This window comes from Botrytis byssoidea, assembly GCF_014898295.1.
Source record: "Botrytis byssoidea strain MUCL 94 chromosome Unknown BBYS_018, whole genome shotgun sequence".
Taxonomy (NCBI): Eukaryota; Fungi; Ascomycota; class Leotiomycetes; order Helotiales; family Sclerotiniaceae; genus Botrytis; species Botrytis byssoidea.
In genome coordinates this window covers 81,828-106,280 of record NW_024065859.1, presented here as the reverse complement: position 1 = coordinate 106,280, position 24,453 = coordinate 81,828, and the positions used below count along the sequence as shown (strand labels likewise).

Here is a 24,453-nt window from a genome sequence, read left to right as displayed (position 1 = left end):
AAAGCAGAGACTCTGTATGAAGTAGGAGAGAAAATAGAAAAATTGAGGAACCTCTTAGAGAACACCTACCCTACTTACATGCACGCAATCGCTAAACGCCCGAGGAATATGAAATAGTCGCCGACTCACAGCGAATGGATGGCGCCAAATTATCGTTGCAATATCGAATCGCGTTTACGAAACTTTGACGGAAGGTTCTTCATCAATTTTTTTATTAAAAATGACATAGGAGGCGTTCATCGTAATTTGATCGCACCCAGGAAGTTCACTGCAGACTGCAGTTCATCGTATAATAATCATAGTAGCCTATGATCTTGATTTTTATTGATCCGATTTTGATTAGCTCGGAGCGCGAGTATGTACCTACCATGTTACCATGTACGATAGATGCATCAGGGTTTGCAGTGCTAACGGTAGGCGCCGAAAGTTTATGAATTCGCCGACGCTATCTTCATTGCCCAGTCTCCAGTCCAGCATTGTATGCGTGCGCGGATAAGGCGTAATCCGTAATCCGCAACACGTTCATACTCAAGTATTTGTGTACACTGTACAGTGGGAGAGTGGCTCGAGAGTGGGAACAAGTCTAGAGAAAAACCGTGCTTGTAATGCGGCTGCAAATACCTAGGTAGACTGTGCAATGTAGTCAACTTGATCGTAGATGACTTGCTCGGAGTACAACTACTCGATACAGACAATTTTCAGAAAGTAGTTCGATCGTACTAAGGAGACCCTCAAATTCCAAGAGATACCTAGCAAGTACCTACTTCGTAGGTGGATTTTAACTTCAAGACACCGAAATAGAAATGAGGTGGGGGGATGGTATCGATGATGAGATAGAAAGAAGTGGTGCAGTGCAGTGCAATACCATCAATACTTGAATTGGTGATATATTTCAACTCGCAAAAGTATTGAGTATGGAAAGGGAGAGAGAGTTCAGAGAAAATTCAAGCTTAAGCATAGATAGATAGAAAATACCAACGAGAAATCACAAGATTGGTAAAACCCCCTCACGTGACCAATATTCAATATATTTCTTTTTTCTGTATTTACCCCTCCAGTTTGGAATCCAAGTGCAAGGGACTAAATTAATTTGATTGTCCCTCCCTATTTCAGCCTCTCAAACACGGTCCAAATTCTGATCGTTCCTGCTTTTTGCTTGCCACAAATGCCTATCCAAGATACAATAAACGTCCATGTGTACCGGTACTCGACATTACTCACATAGTCATCAGCTTGACATTCCTCACTCAAGTCAACATTGGGGCGGCGGCAACTAACAAACAAATGGTTGTTTCACGTTGGATTTGAAAGACCGTCGACATGCCTATAAATCTGCTGACTGTCGAAATGCCATGAGTCGTGATTTCGGAGTGGATCATGAGTGAATAAGTAACCTGCCTCTTCCTTGAATCTTCCCTATAAGGTTGCTGGGAATCTCCGAGATCAACTCTGCCTACCTAACAGCGCGTTTCAAGTTCAACGAACAATAATCGATACCTTCGATCTCTTCGATCGATCGGCTCACACTGGTATGAAGCTACGGGCTTAGAAGTGAAGAACGTATGAACATCGAACCCCTCATGACCCTTCTCACAAGCTTCCGTGATGTGACAGCGGCACATGTCAACAATGTATCTCATAGAGTCATATGTGCCGCAATTCTCAAAAACAAATACCGCATTCCTTAACTTGGAAGTTGGAACCTTCGACGTGATAACACAGACTGAAAATCTGCCATGTGGCATGAGCGTATATTGACAATTGCGTCAAAATTCAAGAAAGAATGACATCGGGATTGATACGAGCTATTAATTGGAGATTATCTGATGAAATGTCGACCAGTTTGATTATTGATTGGCTCAAAGGATAATGAGTATCCATCTTCCTCCTCCATTGTTATGATCTCCATCATGGTCAAGTCCAACTCACAATCTAGCAAATCTTGCAAGCATAGTGGGTGTTGACGTTGAGGACTGATGATGATGAGAGTCTTTACTTAACTTTACCTACCATGCAGAATTTTTGATGAAGCCATCAGAATATGAATATTGAGCCAAGCGTCACCGCAACTCATTTATAAGGTCCCAATATTAATACTTCATATGCATGCATGCAATCAGAACACAATCTTGTACATTCTACGGACCCTATCTTTTTAAGCATTGAGCATTAAACCTCTGAGTTGTATCTTTCTTCTAGTGGAGAAAGATTGAAGCGGTTTCCCGAACGATTGGTTATCGGGTCGGAAAGGCGGTTCATTGGTTTCATACGATTCATTCATCCCATCCCTAGGTCTCCTATCTTTGCTCGGCAACTACTGCAGGAATATTTTAAGTGCCTACTGTTTGACCGGGTCTAAACTCATGCTGAAAAGATGAAAATGAGTTTAATTTGCGAAAAATTACCGTGAATGCAAGATTTAGTAATCTGATTGGTTTCGTATTTCGAATTTGTTTGAGTAGTTAGTAGCTAGCACGTGGCTAGTTAGTAGTTACAGGCAGTGCACACTATTCATTGTACACCAATGCGTATCAAATATTTTTGGGGAGAAATCATATCATTCAGTTTTGGGTGGGTCAAATCACGTTAGGAATTAGAATTTAGTTGATAAAGGCGGAATTTGAGCGGTCTGACCTGAGCTGACCTGAGCTGACTTCCCACCGATTTTTACTCCCTACGAGGTGCCTCCGCACGCATTATTTCACGAGACATTTAACTGGGCTGAGCCGAATCAATACATCGCACGAAAAAGAGGAACCTCTTAGTTTCCTCTTTCTGAGGGTCTCACGGAAGGATCATATTGCGTAGCGAAAAAGAACCAAATTCGCCATATTATGGATACAATGACGTAGATATGCTTTATAATGTGAAAACTTACCTAGGTAATATGCATTGTACCCATGTGTTATTCCTTCAAACAGTTACTTTATTGATAATTAACTTTCCTTTTACAAGTATGCCGATGCAAGTAAAATATGCAAAGAATTTCAAAAAAGGCGTTGGAAGTGTAAATCTTCTTTTTTTGAACCCTTTGAATCTTGATTTTCCCATGATCTTCAATCTAATCTACAATTTCCTGGATTTTTTTGGGTTTTTTTGATACCGCAAGAGAGACAAATCAAGTAATCATATACATGTAAAGAGATAAACATGTGAACTTTCCATCTTTGTTGAGTTGTTTTGACGGTCCCGTTGTCTGTCCATTGATATCCTGTCCCTATGTGCATTTTTACCCCTTCATTTTGTGCTTTGCTTGGAATTTGAGCGAATGATATGGTGATTTTGAAAAGTAGTGCGAAGAGAAGCCGGAAGATAAGCGGACCCCTAATTCTCTAGTAAAGGCTGGTATCAGACTAATCCATTAGGATATCAACAATAGTGGAGTAAATTGATAAGATGGCATCGGTAAACCTGGTTCGTTGTGTCAGGTAACCCTACTGGTTATTATTTCCGACCTTTTTTGAAGAAAAATTTGTTGTACAGAGTGGATTCTGCTTATTGTCAATGACTTATCTTCGGTCGTCGCGCTTCATAACTCGAGTGGTCGGTAGGGTAACATGTGGATTTACTCGTTGGTTTTCCCAATTTCATTCTAATCCGTTGGACACTAATGCATTGAAAATATACGGAGTACATTCCTACGATTCAAAACACTCGGTGGGTCCTATCTTAAAAGAGTAATGTAATCAAGACACAGCACGGCAATGCTATCTCCATTCATCATTTATATATATCAGACCTATCCCTCCTTCCTTTATCTCTATATCAGTCAAGTTTATCTTTTCCGCCTTTTCACTTAAGAAAGGAGTGATCATATCAATTGTGATCAGTTCATATCACAATCAACCTCGAAAGGTCCATTCAAAGTACGCCACCACGGCCCGAATGACACCACGGCCCGAATGACACCTTACAAGAAATCATTATATCACGATTATTCAAGAGGCTTCTTTAAGCTTCACGGACGTCCATTCTGTCAATCTCTGGCACCAACTTGATCTATCTTTTACATTCTCTACTCTTAACTTTTTAAATATATATAATACCAAACTTTAAAACTTGTTTTACAGCACCGGTAGCGAAAACCTCCTCAGATACCTCCCTCTACAACAGATATAGCAATCATGGCCATTCCATTCGGTTTCAGTTTCGGCGAGGTCATTCATGGAGTTGGAATCCTTAGAAACGCATTCACAGCAATCGACGATTCGAAAAAGGCAAACCCAGTCTTTGGGGATGTTGCACAAGTTCTATCCAACCTTCACAAGCGTCTCGACGGCATCGAGAGATTTTTGAGTGATCCATCATTTGGGGCTCAACGTGGTTTGATGATGCAAGTTATCAGTGCATGCCAACACTGTATAGAAAGATTTGTGCATCAAGGATGCAGGTTAAACGGTATCACCACCAAGGGATCTTTGTGGTCTCACGAAGAGTTCTCCAGAATCATCAAAGAGATCGATTGGTTAGCTTGCAGGAAGTGGGATGTATCACAGTTCAGAAAAGAACTTTCGATTCACGAAGACGCAGTATCCGGTCTGTTGTCGACTATGATTAGCACCCGTGAGATGGAGAAGGGACAACTTACCCGTCAAATCAACGATATCGTTACCACTCAGCACAGAAAGGTTCGAGGGTTTAACAAGGCAACACCACAAGATGTAGCAGCCAGCAATGAGGTTTTGAATGCACTCACTGTCATCAATCCGCTCATTGGAAGAAGAGAAATCGAGGCTCGTACGGATCGTCTCTTGAGTAAATCATGCGACTGGATCCTCAACAACAAAAGTTACAAGTCTATGATTGAGAGTGATCAATCTGACTTGCTGTGGGTTCATGGACAAGCAGGAAAAGGTAAAACCATGCTTTCTATGTATCTTGTCGACACACTCTCCAAACAGGTCGCTCAAAACCCTTGCGACCAAATGGCCTACTTTTTCTGCGACAACAACACAGATCAAAGAAACTCAACATTACATGCACTCAAGACCGTTCTTCATCAAGTTCTGAAACAAAGTTCTCGAAATGTGTTGTTGGAAGACTTCAAACGTCATGGACCTCAAATGTTTTCCACCATCGAGGGAGTTTGGACTGCTTTAACCCGAGTACTCGAAGCTTCGACCACACGAAACCTTTACCTGATCATCGATGGTCTCGATGAATGCACTGAGGAATCTTTGGAAGTTTTCCTCAAGCTCGCTAGTACATACATTGCGTCTAACGCCGACGGACTTTGCAATGTCAAGTGGATCTTTACTAGTCGAAATGAAACAAAGATCGAGGAGTACTTGAAGTTATCCTGGGTCGTAGACTTGGAAGAGTCCGCCACTGAGATGACCAAAGCCGTTGATACATTCATCACTCACAAGGTTGATATCTTGGCTACCAAGAAGAGATTTGATGCACCATTGAAACAATTTGTCACTGATAAATTGAGGGCGAAAGCTGAAGGAAACTTCCTTTTCATCTCTCTTGCTTGCAAGGAACTCTTGAAGAAGAACGTTTCATTCATCAATGTCAAGCTTGTACTGGGAAAATTCCCCTCTGGACTTGATGCATTATATGCCAGAATTCTCGAGGGAGTTTTGAAATTGGGTGAAGAAGATCAGCAAAAGGCCTTTTCAGTCTTCCGTGCAGTGGGTATCGCTTTCAGACCTCTCAGTCTTCGCGAGCTTGCTGTCATGGCAGCTTTCCCCGCAGCAGCCATGGACGATGAAGACATTGTTTTGGATGCTGTTGAACTATGTGGATCATTTTTATCATTACACCGCGATCACCCATACTTTGTCCACCGTTCCGCAAAGGAATATCTTCTCAACCACGAAACGGCCGGTATCTTCTCCTCGGATCTCGAGTTTGAACACGAAAAGGCAGCTTTCAGAGCTCTCAAATACACAACCAGAGATTGGAAATACTACCTCGAAAGTCTCGAAGATGTTCCACTGTCTTCATTGCAAGATCAACCTTCCTCGGAAGATAGTCTTCAATATCCTCTCATCTACTGGATCAACCACAGCAACATCGCCGGATCCCGCATGATGAGATCCTACGCTCTCGACCGTCATTTCTTCCGTCGCAACTGCGATCTCCGCCGTACCTGGCTTCTCTACTTCAAAAAGCACCGCCACATGACCAACTTCTCCGCCATCCAAAATGTTCATTTCTCCGCCCTTCACATCTCCGCTGTATGCAATACCTGGTGGGTTGCCGAGATCCTTCTCAAGAACAGCAGCACCTACATCGACGTTGAAGATTCCTTCGGTCTCACTGCTCTCCACTGGGCCGTGCATTGTGGAAACACCTCAGTTGCCAAGATCCTCCTCCAGAAAGGCGCCGACCCCAACCACAAAGGTGGAAACACCGATTACCAAAATGGACCTCGCGAAGGCACACCGCTCGGTCTTGCCATCTCCTATAACAACCTCGACATGTCGAAATTACTCCTTGCCCATGGCGCCGATATCGATTGTCCAGATCATCACTTCACCACCCCGCTCGTGTGGACCATCCGTAAGAATCTCCCAAAATCGACAAAATTCCTTCTGCAGCGCGGCGCGGATCCCATCCTCAGAGATGAGGAGGGAAAGACTCCACTCCATGATGCGTGCGCGAGGGGTCATGAGAACATCGCCAAGATTCTCCTCAACCACGGTGCCGCCCCCGATGCAAAAGACGATAGGGATATAAGTCCCGCTGGGGATGCGTGGAACGGGGGACACAAGGGATGTATCAAATTGTTAGATGCATATGGAGTTAAGACTCCAGAGGCGGATATGGAAGAGGAGAGTAAATGGGGAAAAGGGGGTGATCTACTCGCTGCGTAGATGAGGAGTAGAATTCAAATATACATACACATGTCAGGGAAAGGATAAATAAAATGCATCAAAGGAAGTAACGGATCGGATTGGTTATGGATAGTATATAAGGGAACTGGGTTTTTTGCGAAAGATACCATATAGATTACATTTGAATCCCGGATTCGGGATAAATATCATATTGTTAGATGATTAGATTAGATTAGCTTTTTGGGATTAGATTGAATAAATTTATAGATACCATGTATAAATGTCCACCACTTGTTCAGATGTGAAAGATGAATTAAATCTTTACCCCATCACTTACTTATTTACTGCTCTGCATGGTGATGCGTATATCATGTGAGATAGGTGAGCGAGTGTTCATCAAGATAAACAGGAGTTAGTGAGCGTTGAGTAGTGTATTGTACACACTATCATAGAGACGAACAGACTCGATTATGCGAAGTCACTTATGGGAATGATTATCGATAGTTAGGATATAGGATCTTTCATACCCACGGTAGAAGTGAGAGATAGACGGGTTGATATGATCAAGACATGATTGGTCTATGATCTATTTATACATGCATGATTATATCTATTTATAAACCTCCTGTCTCACCTGCTTTTGTGACATATTATCATGGAATACCCGGGGACCTAGCATCTTACATTAGATACCCAACAACACCAGCACCAGACGAACAAGTCCTAGCGTTCATCTGTCCCCTTTTATTCTCGCATTCGAATACTCCCCTCAAACATTCGCATTTCCGTACCAACGCTGGCTTCGCTATCATTGCTCAGTCCTCTTGTTATCTTCTACCGCCATCAATTGATTTTACTTCCCCGCCCAATCTCTATCTCATCTCATCTCATCTCAAACAGCTCCAGCATAGTGATTTATTTTCCCATATTCATATTTATATCCGTCTCAATATCCGTAACCTCTCCCCCGCGTCACCCTCCCCCTCAACCAAGCCAATCCCCACTTCATCTTCAACTCGCGCCCCCCTTCTCGTCTCCCTTTCCGCCTTTCGAGGAATTTACCCCCATTCTCTACTTCTGCAATATTGAAACTTTCCTCTGCATCGATATTGTGATTGCCGAATGAAGACGAGGATGATGACGAGGACGAAGAGGGTTCACTTTCCCCGCTACATGCATCAGGATACATACAGCTAGGACATGGACACTCTTCATCTTTTTCCCCTCGAAATGCCTCAGTGAGAAGTTCTCGTTCTTGTTCTTGTTCTTGTTCTTGTTCATTGGGGCCTTTGCGCCTAGATTTAGATTTAGATCTATTTTTTCGAGGATATTTGGGTTGTTTGGACCGAGATTTGGAGGATGCGAGTGGTGAGTAGGGAGATAGAGATGAGGATGAATGGGAGAGGGAGATGAAGGAGAAGGAGCGTGTTGTGAAGGCCATGATGAGTTGTATTATGTTCGATTAGATGAGGTAGGTGTTATATGTATATATATGACGCAGGTAGTAAATGAGAAGATGACATTCCCGATGAAGAAGTATGTGTATATATATCTCCTGCCATGCAATTATAGGAAGGGCGTATCACAATCTGGAACTTTGGCGATGATGATATATCTGCATAAAACACAAAGAGCAGAAGTGAGACGAGATGTCCCTATATATTGAGCATTGCGAAGGGAAATACAGATTAGGATATTCAACACGAGACACGTACAAACAAACAAACAACTACGCACTCAGCTTCCGACAAAAGATCCACACCCCCATCCATTTCCCCGGTACGTGAGACGCAATCCGAAAATGCAATTTTGAGTCTCGACTCCTATCGGAATGAATATTGAAGTTCTCAACACATCATGCATGCATATATGTATGGATTCAACACTCAAGTTCCCTCCCTTTTAAGCGATTGGATTTTTGTATCATATCATATCATATTAATTCATGGTAGGTATCGATATTGCAGGTAAGTCACATCTGTAGTAATATTCTCTCTGTCGACAGATTATCCAGTTTCGTACGTATGTTTTCTTCTTTCATCCTTCCTTCCCTCCTATCTATCAGAATACAGCTCATCCATCCACACTCCATCATTATATTCCGCAATATCCCATCCACCAATCTCCCCTCTCATCATTACTCCACCTCGAGGAAACCATACATACATACATACCCACAAACGCTCATATAAAAACCAACCAACCAACCTACCAACCAACTAATCAAACCACACAAACACATATCCCAAACACCCACGCGTATACAAGAAAGAAAATCAGTCGGCGATTTAGATCTCTTTTCTCGTCCTCGGAAATATATCGAAAATAGATAGGTACTTATGTTGTGCTATGTTGTGCTATGCTATGCTATGCTATGGCATGAACGTGGCGGTTAAAACAAAAGAAACGGCCGATGTGACTTTCTGGAGTTGTGTAACGGGATGGTTGTTTGTACGATGTTGATGTGTGGTGAATGAATGGGGTCTGATGGCGATATCGGAGGGAGGGGAAGAGGAGGAAAAGGGAGAAGAAGAGGAAGGAAAAAGGAATAGGAATTTGAGGGTTGAGATTATCTTGAGATGGTTAGAGGAGAGTTTCGCGAGCTCTGCCTATTGCTTATGGTTCAACCCATTCAAGAACACTGAGGTCTGGTTCCGTTTGCATGATACATATGTATATATAATATAATCATTAAATTCTCTTCATTAATCAATTCCATCATGCTAAAAAGAAACGCTATGTCATGCTAAGTCATGTCATGCCATCTGGTCATATAATGACCTATGCTCCATACACCCATCCAAATATGTACCTTGTGCCATGTTCCAAGCTCCATACACCCCCAATTAACTAAAATCAATACAAATCCATCGTCCTGCCTCTATTTCCCTACTACACTCCTTGATTATTACTACTCCCTATCATCACCAAACAAATAGCCTGCCTCCAAGCAATATGCTCCACCATTAGCCATTCCTTTCTCACTTCCCCAACAGACAACCGTCGCATCCACAACTCCACTAAGTACCCCCTCCATAGCCCCAAGTACACCCCAACCAATAAATCCAGCAACAAGCCCCACGACATATGCGTATGCACTTCCCTTGAGACCAGGACCTTCGGGCATACTGATAGACAATTGACGAGCAGTTGCTACCCAGCCACCAAATCCAAGAGCCATGGACATAATGATACGAGTTGCGTGAAGAAGCAGTTTGGCTAGACGGTAAGGGAGTAGAGGGGTTGTGGCGTGAGTACGGGAAGAGAAAGATCGTGGGGTCAACGTGGTTGTAGGAGCTTGAGGTGTGAGGAATGTCATTTGACTTAGACCTCTTGCTGAAGTTTGAAGAGGTTGTGAGTGGATAGCAGCATAGGTGAGGGTGAGAGGATTGAGCAATGCTGTCACCGGTGCTGGTACAAAAGAGTACGCAATTATCGAAATAGCCGCTACCAATCGTCGTGGAAACACGAGGAGAGGAAGTTTAATCAAAAGAGCTATTAATGATGATAGGCATATGGTACCAAATATCGTATTGGTCGAGTGGTAGAATGCTGCCGCAACAACCTCTCGAGACGAAGCTCCTGTCTGTGCATTACGGTGATAATACCACTGAGAAACTGTTGCAGCAGTGGTAGTTCGCTGGATACCCCCAATCACGGAAAGAGTCCAAATGTACATCATTACGAAATATACACCAAGCCACCAGGTCGTTGCATCAATAATGAAACTCAGTCCTGACTTTGAGAGATGGCCACCCAAGAATACCCTCGTGAACATTCCTAACCATATCCAGGTCCATACTATAACCGACCCCAGCGTAGCAAATCCCAATGCGAGCAGACCAGGATTCGAAGCGAGAATCCTTGACGCAAACTCTAGAATGCTGATTGCCTTGGTCAACGATTGACGTCCTTTATAAATAGTGTACAACCAAAGCAAAGCAAGAGCTCCAGGTATAAAAGACATCCATCTCATAGCCCTATCTTGTACACCAGTTCGTTCTGTTGACCCTTTCATACTAGACACCATAGGATACAGTGAGAACGAAATCAGTATGACTGGTACCGCGAGAACAATCAGGAATACTAATGGACGAACGAAAGATCGCAGTAAAGCAAGCCAGATAAATGATACGATGATTGATGCAAGGGTATCGACTGCGAATAGATGGAATGAAGAATGGAGAGTGGTATATATCGTGTCTCCGAGCACTCCGTCAGGCGTTGATGTATGGAGGAATATCAGAAAGAAAGTTGCGAAAAGTGAAGCCAAGCATATCAAAAATAATGACCCCCAAAACATATCATGCTTTGGCCCTTCCAGTTCGTCTGGAGTTGTAGGAATTGCTACCGGAACAACCTCCACTTCATTCGGTCGTATGGGGAATCGAGGACCAGGCGATTGATGTGACTCGATATCCCTCTCATTGCCTCTGATAGATTCATCTGTAAATCGAGTTGTGCCAGATTTTGGCCCAGATTTGAATTGTTGAAATGCTGGTGGATTTTCATCACCCATATCATAATCCGGTTCACTTGGCGGTAAGCTGTCGGCAATCGTAGATTCTAGTCCAATATCGACCATTCTTCCCTTTCCTTTACTACTGCTTCCCTGACTGCTTGGTCGCCTACTTTCGTCATCGTGTTCTTCTCCAACTGTTTCTGGTGTGTGGCCTCGCTCTCTGGTACTTTGGATACCGCCTTTCCAACTACTTTTTATTCCTCGTGGACGTTCCCGATGATCACCTGCGGTTCCATCATCTTTACTATTCCCCAGAGCTATATCACTCCCGTCGCGCTCTGTTTCCTCACTTTCTTCCAATTCTCTCGTAGGTGCAAAAACCCTCCGTGATCGTTGAAGCGCAAAGAAATCTGCAGTTTCCCTCTCTCGTTCCTCCTCCTCATCTTCTTCCTGAAAATCATTCAAAGCGCTGTGAAATAACGGGGCATCAGGCGGAGCTTGGGAATATCGAGATGTAAATCCAAAGTTTGGGAGATGTGATGACTGATAAGGGTTTCCTAGTCCTCTTTGATGTCTTGAACTTCGTAAAGGCTGCGACCGTTGATAACGTTCATTTGGACTTCGAGTTGGAATTTCGTTATCCTGTTGGACGAAATTGGAGAATCGAGACTGTGACTGAGCTAGGAAGCGCGAAGCATCTGAATGATATCATGGTTAAAAGAATGCACAAGGTAAATAGGACAAAGTGAGCAAGGTTACTTACATTCTGAAAACATCTTTAACCCTCAAGAATGAAGTTGTATGTTGGAATGTTTTGTCTGCGATGCAGTTGAGAAGTCGAGGTTGTTGATAAGGACTCTCTATCTACAGTACTGCCCAGTCTTGTGGGTCTTTTGTGAGAGCTTGAAACGGGACTCGCAGGCTGCAGTACAGTAGATCAGTTGCAGTCTGGGGTTGGTAGGGGATCTTGTAACCGATGGATGATATAAAGCTTGTGATTATTCCAAGTAGATAGATATTGGAAGTGAATACTGTAGACGGTATTGGTATGGGCAAGACGTGTTAAACAATAATGGAAGCCCCGTGAAGGATAATATTGTGAGATATCAGTCACTTGCTTGCGTTGCTGGGGTTGCTGGGGGCGAGTCAAGACTTATGATAGCGGAGTGCCGGGAGGCCTCAGTCGTGAATCATTTAAAATCACGAGGCAGGTGTACCATACCGCATGAGGATCTAGAGAGAATGAATCGGTAGAGTGAAGTCGCCCTCAAGATAAGGATAGGATAGGATGGGAAAGGATAGGATGGGAAAGGATAGGATATCGGTTTATGCGAGAGTGTAAATCTTTGGGTTTGGTAGATGATGAATTCCTTGGTATCTGTGATAGATGGATGTATGACGTGAAGAGAAGGGAGAAGGGAGAAGGGAGCAGAGAGAAAGAAGAAAGGAGAATGAATGATACAAGAATGGAATTAATCTACTCGTATGTATTCATTGATTCATTATTTACCTGATATTTGTGATCACTCGGAGCGATAGATACCAAAACATCACAAGAATCCTTTGTTCACCGCCCCCAACCACGGCGACTTCTCCAATCCTAAAATATAACGGCTGGGCGCTACCGGTAGAGGATAATGATTTTCCCTCCGCTTGCATTCCCGAAAGCCACTTTATGACTGGCCTAGAGGTAGGTACCAACTGGGAATGGAGTAGATAGCTACCAGTATTTGCTTTGCATGTTTGTATTGTGGATCAATCAATGATTCGTGAACACTCCAAACTTATCATTGTCTCGACCCTCGACCCTCGACTCTCAACTCTCAACTCTCAACTCTCAACTGCCCACGAGATTGTACTACCATACAACAAACAACTCTGACAACTTACAACTTTATCATACCCAGCTAGACATTCTAGCTATCATTTTTATTTATTCATAAACCTCATTGTTATCGAATCATTCTCCAATTCGGTTTTTACAGTCCCTCACAATCCCTTACAATCCATCAATACTCTCAAGATCAATATCCTTTACTTGAATTGTTCATTTCATCGATTGTTCTTGGTATCAATCAGTCTTTTTTAAAATCACAAATCGCAAGCTTAGGTAAAGTTCGAGCGGCTTCTGCCCTCCCAACACCAGTCTACCACCCCTCCTCGTCCAACGTCAACGAAAAGCCGATAGAATTTCCCGTCTCGAAACCCCCAAAAGTAATGTCTACAACATCATGGGATTATATTGCAAAGCTCGTCTGCATTGGCGATAGTGGAACTGGAAAATCATCTCTCACAATTCGACTTTGCGAAGGGCGTTTTTCTCCGCACCATGATGTTACCATTGGAGTTGAATTTGGATCGCGAATTATTCCAGTTGGTCCACCGAATTCAGAAGGATTCAAACCAAAATCAAACACTCTAGAGGAAGAGCCAGCATCTAAAGCTTCAGCCACAGAATCAGATGTACCACAGAAACACATGAAGCTCAGTTTATGGGATACGGCAGGACAAGAAACTTATAAAAGTGTTACGCGGAGTTATTTCCGTGGAGCTTCGGGCGCATTGCTCGTATTTGACATCTCGAGGCGACCAACATTTGAACATGTTACGGACTGGCTACATGATTTGCGACAAATTGCTGAACCGGATATAGTTGTTGTGTTGGTAGGAAACAAGAGTGATTTGGCCACAGGCGAGGAGAACAAACGAGAGGTCACCGTGGAAGAGGCAGAAGCTTGGGCAAAGCGGAATGGCGTATTAGAGTATGTCGAAACAAGTGCGAAGAGTGGTGAAGGTGTTGAAAATGCATTTGCAAGAGTGGCAGAAAGGATATATATGAACATCGAAGCTGGAAAGTATGACTTGAATGACAGGAGATCTGGAGTGAAGGGTCCTGGGTATGGAGGTTCGAAAACAAATGTTAAATTGGCACCCCAGAAAGCCAGCAGTGGTGGGTGTTGCTGAGAAAACTGAGGCTCACGAGGCCAAATCTGCCGCAGTATGTGCCGGCACACAGATACGATGTCGATGGCTATACACTACTTACTCAAAGTCTGTCGTCGACCGCAGTTTTCCAAGGAGACTTTGTATATATTCTAGTGCGGCACTGGATAGTCTTAAATACCTTGTATGATAGGAAAGGTCCGAAAGGTTTCGGAAAGTTGGCTTTAATATACCCAAAGCATGAGAATTATATCATGACGATGAAAGCAATATATTTTATTTTTACTTTTACTACCCGTCTTACTCTTTGAAGTTCTAGGAAATCTGGGAGGTTTTCATTTGAATAATATGGAAAGGCTCAGAACACATGGCAAATGTTTGAGAAGCCTCTTGATGTCCTCTCTCATGGATGATAGCACTTTCTCATGATATCCTCTATATGCTCTGCTTGGCCCAGTCAAGAAAGTGTCTTCATAACAAATCATTTACTATTATCACCATAGATCAACACTACCTGAATATATCGTCCCAGTAACAGTGATTGTTGTTTGGATGGTTCCTTCAATTCCACTAGCATGTGATAAGTTGTGTGGCATAAGACAATAGGCCACTCCGTGATTTTCTCGAGGTGATAGCTTCCCTCATGATGAGTAGTATACTTGATAGGCAGCTGGCAACCTAGAAGACCCCAGAAAGAAGAGACATTGTTGCAATGAAGGATGTTGCGATTCCTCGTTTCCAAAAGAGCATTTGCCTACCAGGTAGATATCAATTCTGACACTTCATGAATGCTCCAGAATGATTTTATTGTGTATTCATACGTAATAATAAGTTATAAGTTTGACGCTTACTTGGTATTATTCAGAAAAATAATAAGGAAGTCATAGTAATATAAGAAACGCTAGTAGGTAAATATGAGCGATCATAAACTGTTTGGAGTTTCTCTTCTCTTTTCTTCTATTAGATAATTATAGTTATATTATAATCATAATTATAAGAGAAAAGAAAACTTCCCATCTGCTTATCACGAGGGAAAGAATCAGCCTCATCACTCATGGAAGCCTACGAGCCTACCTAGGTATCCATCCCACTATTTCCCCATCCCCTCATAATTTGACTAGAGCAAAAATAGAATTCTGCCAAACATCACCGCTTATTTAGTTACCTCTTCCCTTCATAATCTCCAAAGCACTTTCCAACAGAAACCCCGCCCAAATTACTTCATAATCCTTCCTTCAATTTCACCATTCTATCATAATTTCTTCAATACTTTCAATATTCCAGTAATTAATTCAAGAACATAATCAGAAATAATAATATACTATCTCGTCAAGGGATAGTGGAAGAATTTACTTCAAATATCATGGCGAATCACTCCGTTATTCGTATTGCGAAGGTAAATCCATCAAGCCAAAATCCATGTGATGATATCACGATATGCGCCAAAAGTGGTAATGAAAGCGCAAGGCTGACAACACTTTTTGGATGGTTTAGGAGTTGGCAGATATTCAGAGAGGTCCAGATCTATGTAAGTCAATATCATTTCTTCAGAAACTTACTATTATCTCCTTGAAATTCTACTAACTATGTAATTCTACAGCTCTCGCAGTTGCTTGTCGGGACATCGATGTTCGAAGCATTAAAGCAATTATAATCGGCCCACCAGATACACCTTACGAATTCGGTTTCTTCGAGGTTGGTCTTCCAATTCGTAATATGTTTCTTTCTGCAAATGGAATACTGACATTTCTCTAGTTTGGTGTTAGATTTGGAAAAGGTACGATTTTGCGAAAGGGCCGCACATTAATTCGAAGCTGAAAAAGGTCATGTAGATTATCCCACAAAAGCACCTAGTGTTATTGCGACGACTACAAATGGAGGAAGATGTCGTTTCAATCCCAATATCTATTCGACAGGCAAAGTTTGTTTGTAAGATACTCTTTATGCCATGATACTAACAACATTTACTGACTTGCTTTTAGATCAATTCTAGGGTAACTAACAACCTTCATACAATTTCTCTGGATCTCCGAAACTAAATTATACAATAGTACATGGCGAGGCGAAAGAGGAGAAGAGTGGTCATCGGCACAAGGACTTGAGTCAATTTTAATCTCAATTCAGAGTTTAATGTCGAGCAATCCTTACGAGAATGAACCTGGTTTCGAATCGGCAAATGATGACCATGACAGGAAGAACCAAAAGGATTATGCTGCAAAGGTATGCTTGAATCATCAAGACTCTTTATACTGGTGCTGGTACTGATAAGGCTGTAGATTCGCCATGAAACTCTACGAATTTCAGTCATTCAACGTCTTGAGGAATACTTGAACATCTCCGCAGCAGGAACAACTCCACCATACACACCACCAAGCGAGGATAGCGACAGCGACTTGGATCGAGATGTACTTGATGATTCTGCCGTTGCATTCGAACCCTTCAAAGATTTTTGCAAGCGTAGATTCTTGTGGTATTATGATTCGTATTTGACGGCTATAGAAAAAGCAAGAAAAGAGGTTAAGGATCTTCAACCTTTTGCTCGAATGCCCTTTGAGGGTAGTGGAAATGCTATGGAGGGAAAGTTCGACTACACTGAGCTCGAGAGACGGTTGAGATTCATTCGAACTACTTTGGATGCCGAGACAGCTCATTGGGCTACCGAAGGATTGTTGTCACAGAAGAAGGAAAGTGGTGTGGCAGCAAATCTTCAACGTCAATTCGAACAAGTGGTTGAAGCATACAAGAGGGACAAGTCCGTAACCCTGGACATTGAATTAGATAATAAGAATCCTTTCGTATGGAACATTACCTATTTCGGTCGCCCTATGACCAATCTAGACGGCGGCCTATTCAACATTAAGCTCTACTTCAGCCCAAGATTTCCAGAAGAGCAACCAAGGGCAAAATTTGAGACACCTTTATTTCATCACCGGATTGGACTTGATGGAACACCTTGCTATACTCCCAAACGCCCTGATGATGCAAAGTCTCATATCGAGTCTATCATTGGAGCTTTAGAGGAAGTTTCACCACCATATGATCCGCGAACATTGGTGAATGTGGAAGCTTCCAAACTCTTCTGGGGATCAGTGGATGATAAGAAGAATTATAATCGAAAGCTTCGGAGGTCGGTCCAAAGTAGCATGGAGTGAGTTCGGTCTCAAAGCAGACTCTAATACCGTGCGATATTTCGAGCAGTTTTCAATTTTCGGGTGTCTTTTTTCCATATCACGGCCTTTTTATACATAAAAACAATCTTCTCAGACTTCGGCTGCCTAAATATTGGCTTGGACAAAGCATGGCGTAAATCAGGGGGAGTTTTCTTCATCGTGTTCTCTATGGGCTGGCTGGTCCCAGGGGTTTTGGCTTCAAATTAAGAGGCCCACTTCAACATTTAACAGTGAGACGGGTTAAACGAATTGAGCTGGCTAGGATTCGACGATAATATATGGTATGCATGGGGGGTAATGATATCCGTGTATTGATTCAGGATTGGCGTTATGAAAAATATGGGTAGGGTAGTGGGGCAATGGGAGGAATGGAAGGGCTGGGTTGCTATGGGATATGATGGATTATCTGGCTTTTTCTGTTCTTTTTTGCTGCTCCTTGAAGAGACGAGGGGGTTGCTTGAATTATGGTGAGATTGTAATAAAGCTGTGAATTTTAAAGGGGAATAAGCGAGACGGCAGAACAGAATGAAAGACGGGGGGTAAAGAGTGATTAAGAGAACATAAGAGATAAAAAGATATAAGATTAATAAATAGTTGAGGATCAATACTTGATTTAAATACAAATTCTGTGAGGTTGAGACGAGACGACTTGTACAAAACAATGAGAGAAACGAGTGTATGTTCAACGTGATTATACCTTATTAGATACACATCCATGGACAGGTAACATTGCCTAGATCCTGGCTACCTGAAATTGAAATGATGATTTAGTTGCAGGGCAAGATTTGATGTGGGTTTCAAGTGTATTACATGGATCGGATGCTTTTATTCATGCTTTTATTCATTCGTTTGTCTAAACTTTCGCCTTGCTGAACCCGAGGAGTAGAATATGATCACGAGTGGCATGGCAGTAGTCTAGGTACCTACCTAGGTTAAGCATGAGATTGAGTATGTGATATCCACGAGAAGCAAGTACTTGTGTAAGCAATTGTCTCTCGTTCTTGTAGATATGTGTACATTCCTTTTTTGACGTTGGGGTGCCATTGTTCCACTCAAGTTGGAACATTTATTTCATGTCTCACTGTCTTGAATATTATCGGAGATATATTTTCAAGGTAGCGAGTCGAAATTCGTATTGTTGGTTATTTCTAATATTCAGTGAGAAATATCGATTCCTTCCCTCCCTTCCTGTAAAATCCCACATTGTGTAGTGTAGCGCATGATTGTGCATATTTCAATGCCATAAAACGAATTTCACAATGGTATATGTATTTCTCGAAATCCCAAGCTGGTCAATCGTACCCAGTCCACGCTCCCACCCGCTCGTTTCCTTCAACGCCCACCCCCTTTTAAACCTCCACCGGTTCCGCCTTCTTCTTCTTCGGCTCCTCAAGCACAATATTTTTCTTCGGAATATTCTTATAATTCTTCATCAAAAACTCCCTCACATCTTCACTCACATCGCCCTGAACCGTAATTTCCTGTCCTCCGCTTGCGACCTTCGTCACACTACTTCCCGTCGCGAACCTAGATCCGAATTCCTTCGCAACCTTTTTGAGCTCGAGTCCAAAGGCTTCGAGTCCCTGAACTTCAGTTACGTATTTACGTTTATTGCGCTCCACACGCTTGATGCGGACTTTGGAGGACGCGAGAGTTTCGTTTTGTTTGGCTTCGAGGGCTTCGGCTTTGGCGGCTTTTTTGGTGGCGTCTTTGGCGGCGCGTTTTTGGGCATCGACACTGAGGGTTGAGGTTGCTGCTGCGAGGGCATCTAGAAGGAGGGGAGTTAAACTTTAGCATGCAGCATGTGAGGAGCAAGAGAGGAAGTTAGCTATACCTTCAGACCATAATCGCTCGTACATAGTAGGATATTTCTTCTCGAGCCATTCTTGACATTTCTTTACTGTGCCACCGTATTCGCAATACTAATTGCTATTTGTTAATGATCTTGTCCTCGGTATCCTCATCCCTTTATTCAAATTAAGCCCCAAGCCCCATGAGATGCAAGAGTAGTACCTACCTCAGGTGGTAACGAACAAACTAATCTCTGCTATTAGCCTTCATCAAATCAAGATAGCGGGGTCGTTCATTCATTTGTAAACTTACCTCCACAATAAACAACATTTCTTGATTGAATTTCTGCAGGCACAGTGGATTCTTCTACATCTGCCATATTTTCTTATAAATCTATGTGTAATTTGTCTTGAAATATTCTTGGTTACAATGATGATTTTTGTATGTGTTTGGAGGGGGAAACTCTTGATATGAGTTAAAGATGGATGAGCTCAAGAACCGTAATGGTGGGGTAGTTTTTCCGACGGTAGCTAGCGGCCGCTTTAGTCCGTGTCTTGGCTTGTCTCCTATCACAAGCGGGTGTGAATATTCACGCTGATCAAAGATCTTGTTTTCATGTGAACTTTTACAGAAGGAACTCCTTGATTTCAATTCTAACCGTCAGATAATTTGCTCACACTTTAGCCGCACCGGGAGAACTAGCGGGAAGTCATCAATCGAGAAATCCAAGTGTCTTTCATGGGGGCAAGCCTACAAAACCTCTTCGCTCCCTGCGCTTGAATTAAGAATGGATCTATGTGCATTCTTGAAGGTTCATGATCATACAAAAAGATATCATCTAATAGACAAAACAGACGTCTTGTGTAGACATCAACCAAGAGAGCATACATTACGAACGTTGACAATCCCAATTTTCTATGTAACATTAGGCGCATTCAATAAAATACTTTTTATTGGTATCAGAAAATCAAACGCCAATGATCCTTTTCTTCCTGTTATTCCAAATAGCTCATGCAATAATCTTTTGCCTTCTAATGCATACCCAGAGAAGCCTCTAGAATTCAAAAACCCCCCTTACTCCAATCGCTAAAGATACATTAAAAACCATCATTATCCATTTCCGATGCAAGCGATCATATTTTTCATTTCCCTATCAACCATTAAATCCAGTTGTAGCATCAGATCAAAATCCAGATGTTCAAAACCACAAGTCACAATATCAAGGTTCTATATGCCCTATGGCGTTGATTAAAAAGGGGTCACAGCCCATGACATTCTTAATCAAACACCATAGAGGAAGTTCCCCGCTCCAGAGTAGGAGTCTTTTCAATTGAGTCAATGCTTCATGAACACAAGACAAGTCGAATTTGGTGTAACAATGTATGAGATTGCCGCTGTTGAAATGGCCTCAGGCTCTCTTTCTCAACACTCTTCCAACAGCAGTGCTGGCTGGCTGTACGGGTTGCGCAGATGCAGGTGCAGGTGCCGCCTTCTTGAGTCTTGCAGCAGGTGCCTTTTTAACAACAGTTTCAGTACTCGTATTGCTCACATTTCTTCCTCGCGTGGTCTTTGGACCCGAAGTTGCGGTATTGGATCTTGCTCGATTAGTAGCAGCTCCAGCTGGATTCGTATGTGGTGCGACTTTTCGTCCTGCTCTTGTAGGCGGACGAGAATCTGTAGTAGATTTGACGGGTGGTGCGGGTTTTGTTGGCGAGGCAGGTAATGTTCGGGAGTTAGCGGATCTAGGTGAAAGTATTTGCTTTGGGTCCATATTGACACGAGAAGTCGTACGTTCAGGCAGAATAGGAGCAGCCTTTTGACGTTTCTTAGGGTTGTCAATATTATTTTCTTTGTCCAGACTTGCCTCGTCACTTTGAATTGTTAGTATATATTCCATACTATTGCGGGAAAAACATACCTATTCCTTTTAGTCGTACGAGATGGTGCTGTGACTTGAGTACTTGGACCACTTTCTGACTCCTCCACTGGAATCTTCTTTTGTGTGTTTTTTGGAGTGTTCTTTGCTGGAACTGGTGGTCCCACTTCCGAACGCGCTGCTTGTGCGCCAGTAGTATTGTGCTTCTCAAACAAATCACCAATGTTCTTTTTGCGCATTGAAATAGGTATGCGATTGACGCGAATTTCAATACGCGTCTTTAATCCTTGAGCTTGAACATTATATTGTGCTCTGAGCTTTCTAGCACGTTCAGTAACTATTCAAATGCAAAATCAGTACACAATTTGACGCGTTTTGGACATGAGTTCCTCACTTTCCAGCTGCAAATTCTCCATCAGAGCTTGCTTTTGGCCTGTTGTGATCGCCATTTCGCGTGGGCTATTATGTGTGAAACTTTATGAATTTCTGTTATTATCCGTACGACCAATTGCGGTTCGATCACTTCTGAATCGTTGTTTTGTGTGAATAAAATTGAAGCTGTGCGATGTTGTATGGTGAGTGTAGACTGTAGAGTGTTGTGATGCTGATTGTGAATAAACATCATCATCACTTTGTAGATTGTTATCCGTTCATTATCGAAGTCGCCTGCTAAGCGCCACAGGTGTGTGGCTAAACTTTCTTGCTCCCCCAATTCTGAAGAAGTTACAGGGGTTGGCACCGCTCCGAAGCTAGCGATGCTTGCTGTACTTTAGCATTAACGCGCAAACCATAGCTACCTTGAGCAACCTGCAACCTTAACAAACATCAACTTCTTTATCGCCATCAAGAGATTAATTCATACTTACCACTTACGATCGTCCTCTACCACATATCCGGCTCCACTACTCAAATACAACTTCCAAAACAAAGATTTCGCACATTAGCCAAACGGCAGCTAATTTGACAAGATGGTTCTCGAAGCAGTGATGGTTGTGGTGGATAACAGTGAAAGCAGTCGAAATGGAGATTATACACCAACACGTTATGAAGCGCAATCCGATGCCGTTTCTTGGATTTTTTCTACCATTACTCAAGCCAATCCAGAATCTTCAGTCGGTTTAATGTCTATGGGAGGTAAAGGGCCAGAGGTTCTTGTTACCTTAACAACTGATCATGGAAAGATCTTGGATGGATTACATCGTACTAAGACGAAGATTCGTGGATCTAGTCACTTAGCTACTGGGATTCAAATCGCCGGTGTATGTTATCATCTCTTTTATAATCCTACCTGTTGTCCTGGCATGCTAGTTGGAGTAAATGCTGATGTAGGTATCCTCATAGTTGGCACTCAAACATCGACAAAACAAATCCCAACGTCAACGTATAATCGTTTTTACTTGCTCTCCAATCGCAGAAGATGAAAAATCCCTTGTCAAGCTCGCCAAAAAGATGAAGAAAAACAACGTTTCAATCGATTTCGTCGTATTCGGAGAACTTGATGATGATGTCACCAAAAAATTGACGGCCTTCAATGAGAATGTCAAGGGAGGCGATGGATCACATCTGGCCATTATTCCACCAGGACCCCAGCTTCTCAGTGATCAGTTAATGACCTCACCAATTCTAAATGGGGATGGAGCTACTGGAGGAGTTGGAATGGGTGGAGCTGAAACAAGTGGTGATGCTGGCGCATTTGAATTTGGTATCGACCCAAGCGTAGACCCAGAGTTGGCATTGGCATTGAGAATGAGTATGGAGGACGAGAAAGCTCGGGTTGAGAAAAACGAGAAGGATCGCCTAGAGAAGGAAGCAGCGGAGCAGTCTGCATTAGGAGAGATTAAGGAAGAGGATGAGGCATCCGCACCTCTATTGAATAAGGATGGAGAAGCTAGTGGGAGTGGGGACAAGAAAGACGATGATAAAATGGATACGGCTTAGATGAGGAGTTGAAGTACAGGACGGGGGACATGATGAACGGATTGCTAATTGAATGAATGGTTGGGGCTGCATGGCAAACTGGCGTTTGGTATGTACCAATAGATATCATATACAATGGTATTTGGCTCTTTTGTCAACAAATTACTTCTAGTTTCTATACTCCTTGACTCCTTGACACCGTATGAAGTTTGGCCTGTGAAATATCGGCACGTATCTTCATTATAATGCTCAAGTCCCAATAAGTTCCTTCTATGCCCGGAATTATGTCCACATTTCCCTTTGCCTTAGTTCTAACGTGAGAGATGTGATCAGATACTGCTGTATTCAGTATCAAATCCAGGGATATTCCCCGCTTCTTTGATCAGTGGGAATATATCCTCTGAGCCCACGATACCACCTCGCTTTTCCCCAAGTCCGTTGTTTCTCCAGGTGAATCCATCGATCCATCTGTCCAGAATCCCCTTCTAAATTACCTCATGTTAACACCCCTGACCCACCTCTCCACGCCTCTCTCAAACCTCTCACACCTAACCGGCATCTCTAACTGATAAAATGGGTTCTTCATCACATAATCCGCATACAGTTCGTATATCTTCCTCAATATGCTATCAACATTTGGCATGCCAGGTTCAGTAAATAGGAGAAACTTCGTGCCAGTGAGAGTCTGGAAACATTGGAGTCGGAACAAAGTCGTTTCGAGCACCTCGATGCCGGAGGGTGGATCTGGTCGGTCATCGGATGTGGGAGTAGACGAGAGTGAGGAGAGGGTAGAGAGTGTTTTGGAGTGAGATGTTGAAGGAAGAGAGGAGGCACCTGTTGAAGCGAGGTGAGAGGATGGGATGGGGTTTAGTCGAGTGGAAATAGCATGGACTCTAGGGAGTTGTTAGTGAGAGTTCGAAGAACAAGAAGTTCGAGATGGGTCCAATTTGGAAGTAAAAAGGGAAGGGAAAGGAAGAAGTTATGTACCCGTGAAATGTTCCAGCAAGCACTAGATAGTCATTTATAGATAATTTGTTCAATCCATCTGCGAAATCTTTCTGGTAGATAAGTCCACCAGCTTTATTTATTATTGTGAGGGCAAAAACGACCCTACGAATTAGATATTAGAACTGCGATTCCGGGACTTCGTTGGAAAGTTGGGAGTAGAACTTGCATTTTGATATTTGATGCACTGTTAAGAGCAATCGTTAGGAAGGAAGCTGAGAGTGTTAGGGTTGTAGAAATCAATTGTTCGTTGGAAACTTCGTGTTCGTAATCGTCCTTTAATTTTGCCTACACAATTCAACAATCCAAAATTGAATATCAAACTCGGCGCATTCTTTGAACATCCACAATATAAAGTTCGAGATGCATCAATATACAGTTGTCTGTAGCCTCGTCCCAAAACGGCTAAGTAAGCAGCCTTCCCCGGATTTCGAGGATTTGCCGACCAGCACATGTTTATTGATAGATCGGCCGCAACTTAACTTTCTTTCTTCCTTTCAAGTC

At 42.7% G+C, this 24,453-nt stretch overlaps 9 protein-coding genes across 9 annotated transcripts; 4 read left to right on the top strand and 5 right to left on the bottom strand.

Moving 5' to 3' along the window:
• Nucleotides 1-4,124: 4,124 nt before the first annotated feature.
• EAE97_008404 (uncharacterized protein) lies at nucleotides 4,125-6,824 on the top strand (the record flags this gene model as incomplete). Its single annotated transcript, XM_038878919.1, has 1 exon — nucleotides 4,125-6,824. One exon carries the CDS (start codon nucleotides 4,125-4,127, stop codon nucleotides 6,822-6,824), a length of 2,700 nt encoding a protein of 899 aa, XP_038730001.1.
• A 907-nt stretch (nucleotides 6,825-7,731) lies between these two features.
• Nucleotides 7,732-8,226, bottom strand: EAE97_008403 (uncharacterized protein; the record flags this gene model as incomplete). The annotated part of the gene is made up of 1 exon (XM_038878918.1): nucleotides 7,732-8,226. One exon carries the CDS (start codon nucleotides 8,224-8,226, stop codon nucleotides 7,732-7,734), a length of 495 nt encoding a protein of 164 aa, XP_038730000.1.
• A 1,470-nt stretch (nucleotides 8,227-9,696) lies between these two features.
• Nucleotides 9,697-12,023, bottom strand: EAE97_008402 (uncharacterized protein; the record flags this gene model as incomplete). Its single annotated transcript, XM_038878917.1, has 2 exons — nucleotides 9,697-11,945; nucleotides 12,011-12,023. 2 exons carry the CDS (start codon nucleotides 12,021-12,023, stop codon nucleotides 9,697-9,699), a joined length of 2,262 nt encoding a protein of 753 aa, XP_038729999.1.
• A 1,441-nt stretch (nucleotides 12,024-13,464) lies between these two features.
• On the top strand, nucleotides 13,465-14,211 carry EAE97_008401 (uncharacterized protein; the record flags this gene model as incomplete). Its single annotated transcript, XM_038878916.1, has 1 exon — nucleotides 13,465-14,211. The coding sequence occupies one exon, from the start codon at nucleotides 13,465-13,467 to the stop codon at nucleotides 14,209-14,211; it is 747 nt and encodes a 248-aa protein (XP_038729998.1).
• A 1,342-nt stretch (nucleotides 14,212-15,553) lies between these two features.
• On the top strand, nucleotides 15,554-17,342 carry EAE97_008400 (uncharacterized protein; the record flags this gene model as incomplete). Its single annotated transcript, XM_038878915.1, has 8 exons — nucleotides 15,554-15,586; nucleotides 15,685-15,718; nucleotides 15,791-15,885; nucleotides 15,946-15,967; nucleotides 16,023-16,119; nucleotides 16,173-16,184; nucleotides 16,242-16,410; nucleotides 16,467-17,342. 8 exons carry the CDS (start codon nucleotides 15,554-15,556, stop codon nucleotides 17,340-17,342), a joined length of 1,338 nt encoding a protein of 445 aa, XP_038729997.1.
• A 1,367-nt stretch (nucleotides 17,343-18,709) lies between these two features.
• On the bottom strand, nucleotides 18,710-19,530 carry EAE97_008399 (uncharacterized protein; the record flags this gene model as incomplete). The annotated part of the gene is made up of 4 exons (XM_038878914.1): nucleotides 18,710-19,128; nucleotides 19,195-19,282; nucleotides 19,378-19,397; nucleotides 19,464-19,530. The coding sequence occupies 4 exons, from the start codon at nucleotides 19,528-19,530 to the stop codon at nucleotides 18,710-18,712; spliced, it is 594 nt and encodes a 197-aa protein (XP_038729996.1).
• Nucleotides 19,531-20,559: 1,029 nt separating this feature from the next.
• On the bottom strand, nucleotides 20,560-21,476 carry EAE97_008398 (uncharacterized protein; the record flags this gene model as incomplete). The annotated part of the gene is made up of 3 exons (XM_038878913.1): nucleotides 20,560-21,022; nucleotides 21,070-21,364; nucleotides 21,422-21,476. The coding sequence occupies 3 exons, from the start codon at nucleotides 21,474-21,476 to the stop codon at nucleotides 20,560-20,562; spliced, it is 813 nt and encodes a 270-aa protein (XP_038729995.1).
• A 519-nt stretch (nucleotides 21,477-21,995) lies between these two features.
• On the top strand, nucleotides 21,996-22,965 carry EAE97_008397 (uncharacterized protein; the record flags this gene model as incomplete). The annotated part of the gene is made up of 2 exons (XM_038878912.1): nucleotides 21,996-22,286; nucleotides 22,369-22,965. 2 exons carry the CDS (start codon nucleotides 21,996-21,998, stop codon nucleotides 22,963-22,965), a joined length of 888 nt encoding a protein of 295 aa, XP_038729994.1.
• Nucleotides 22,966-23,434: 469 nt separating this feature from the next.
• Nucleotides 23,435-24,403, bottom strand: EAE97_008396 (uncharacterized protein; the record flags this gene model as incomplete). Its single annotated transcript, XM_038878911.1, has 4 exons — nucleotides 23,435-23,837; nucleotides 23,932-24,054; nucleotides 24,119-24,136; nucleotides 24,327-24,403. 4 exons carry the CDS (start codon nucleotides 24,401-24,403, stop codon nucleotides 23,435-23,437), a joined length of 621 nt encoding a protein of 206 aa, XP_038729993.1.
• Nucleotides 24,404-24,453: the final 50 nt, after the last annotated feature.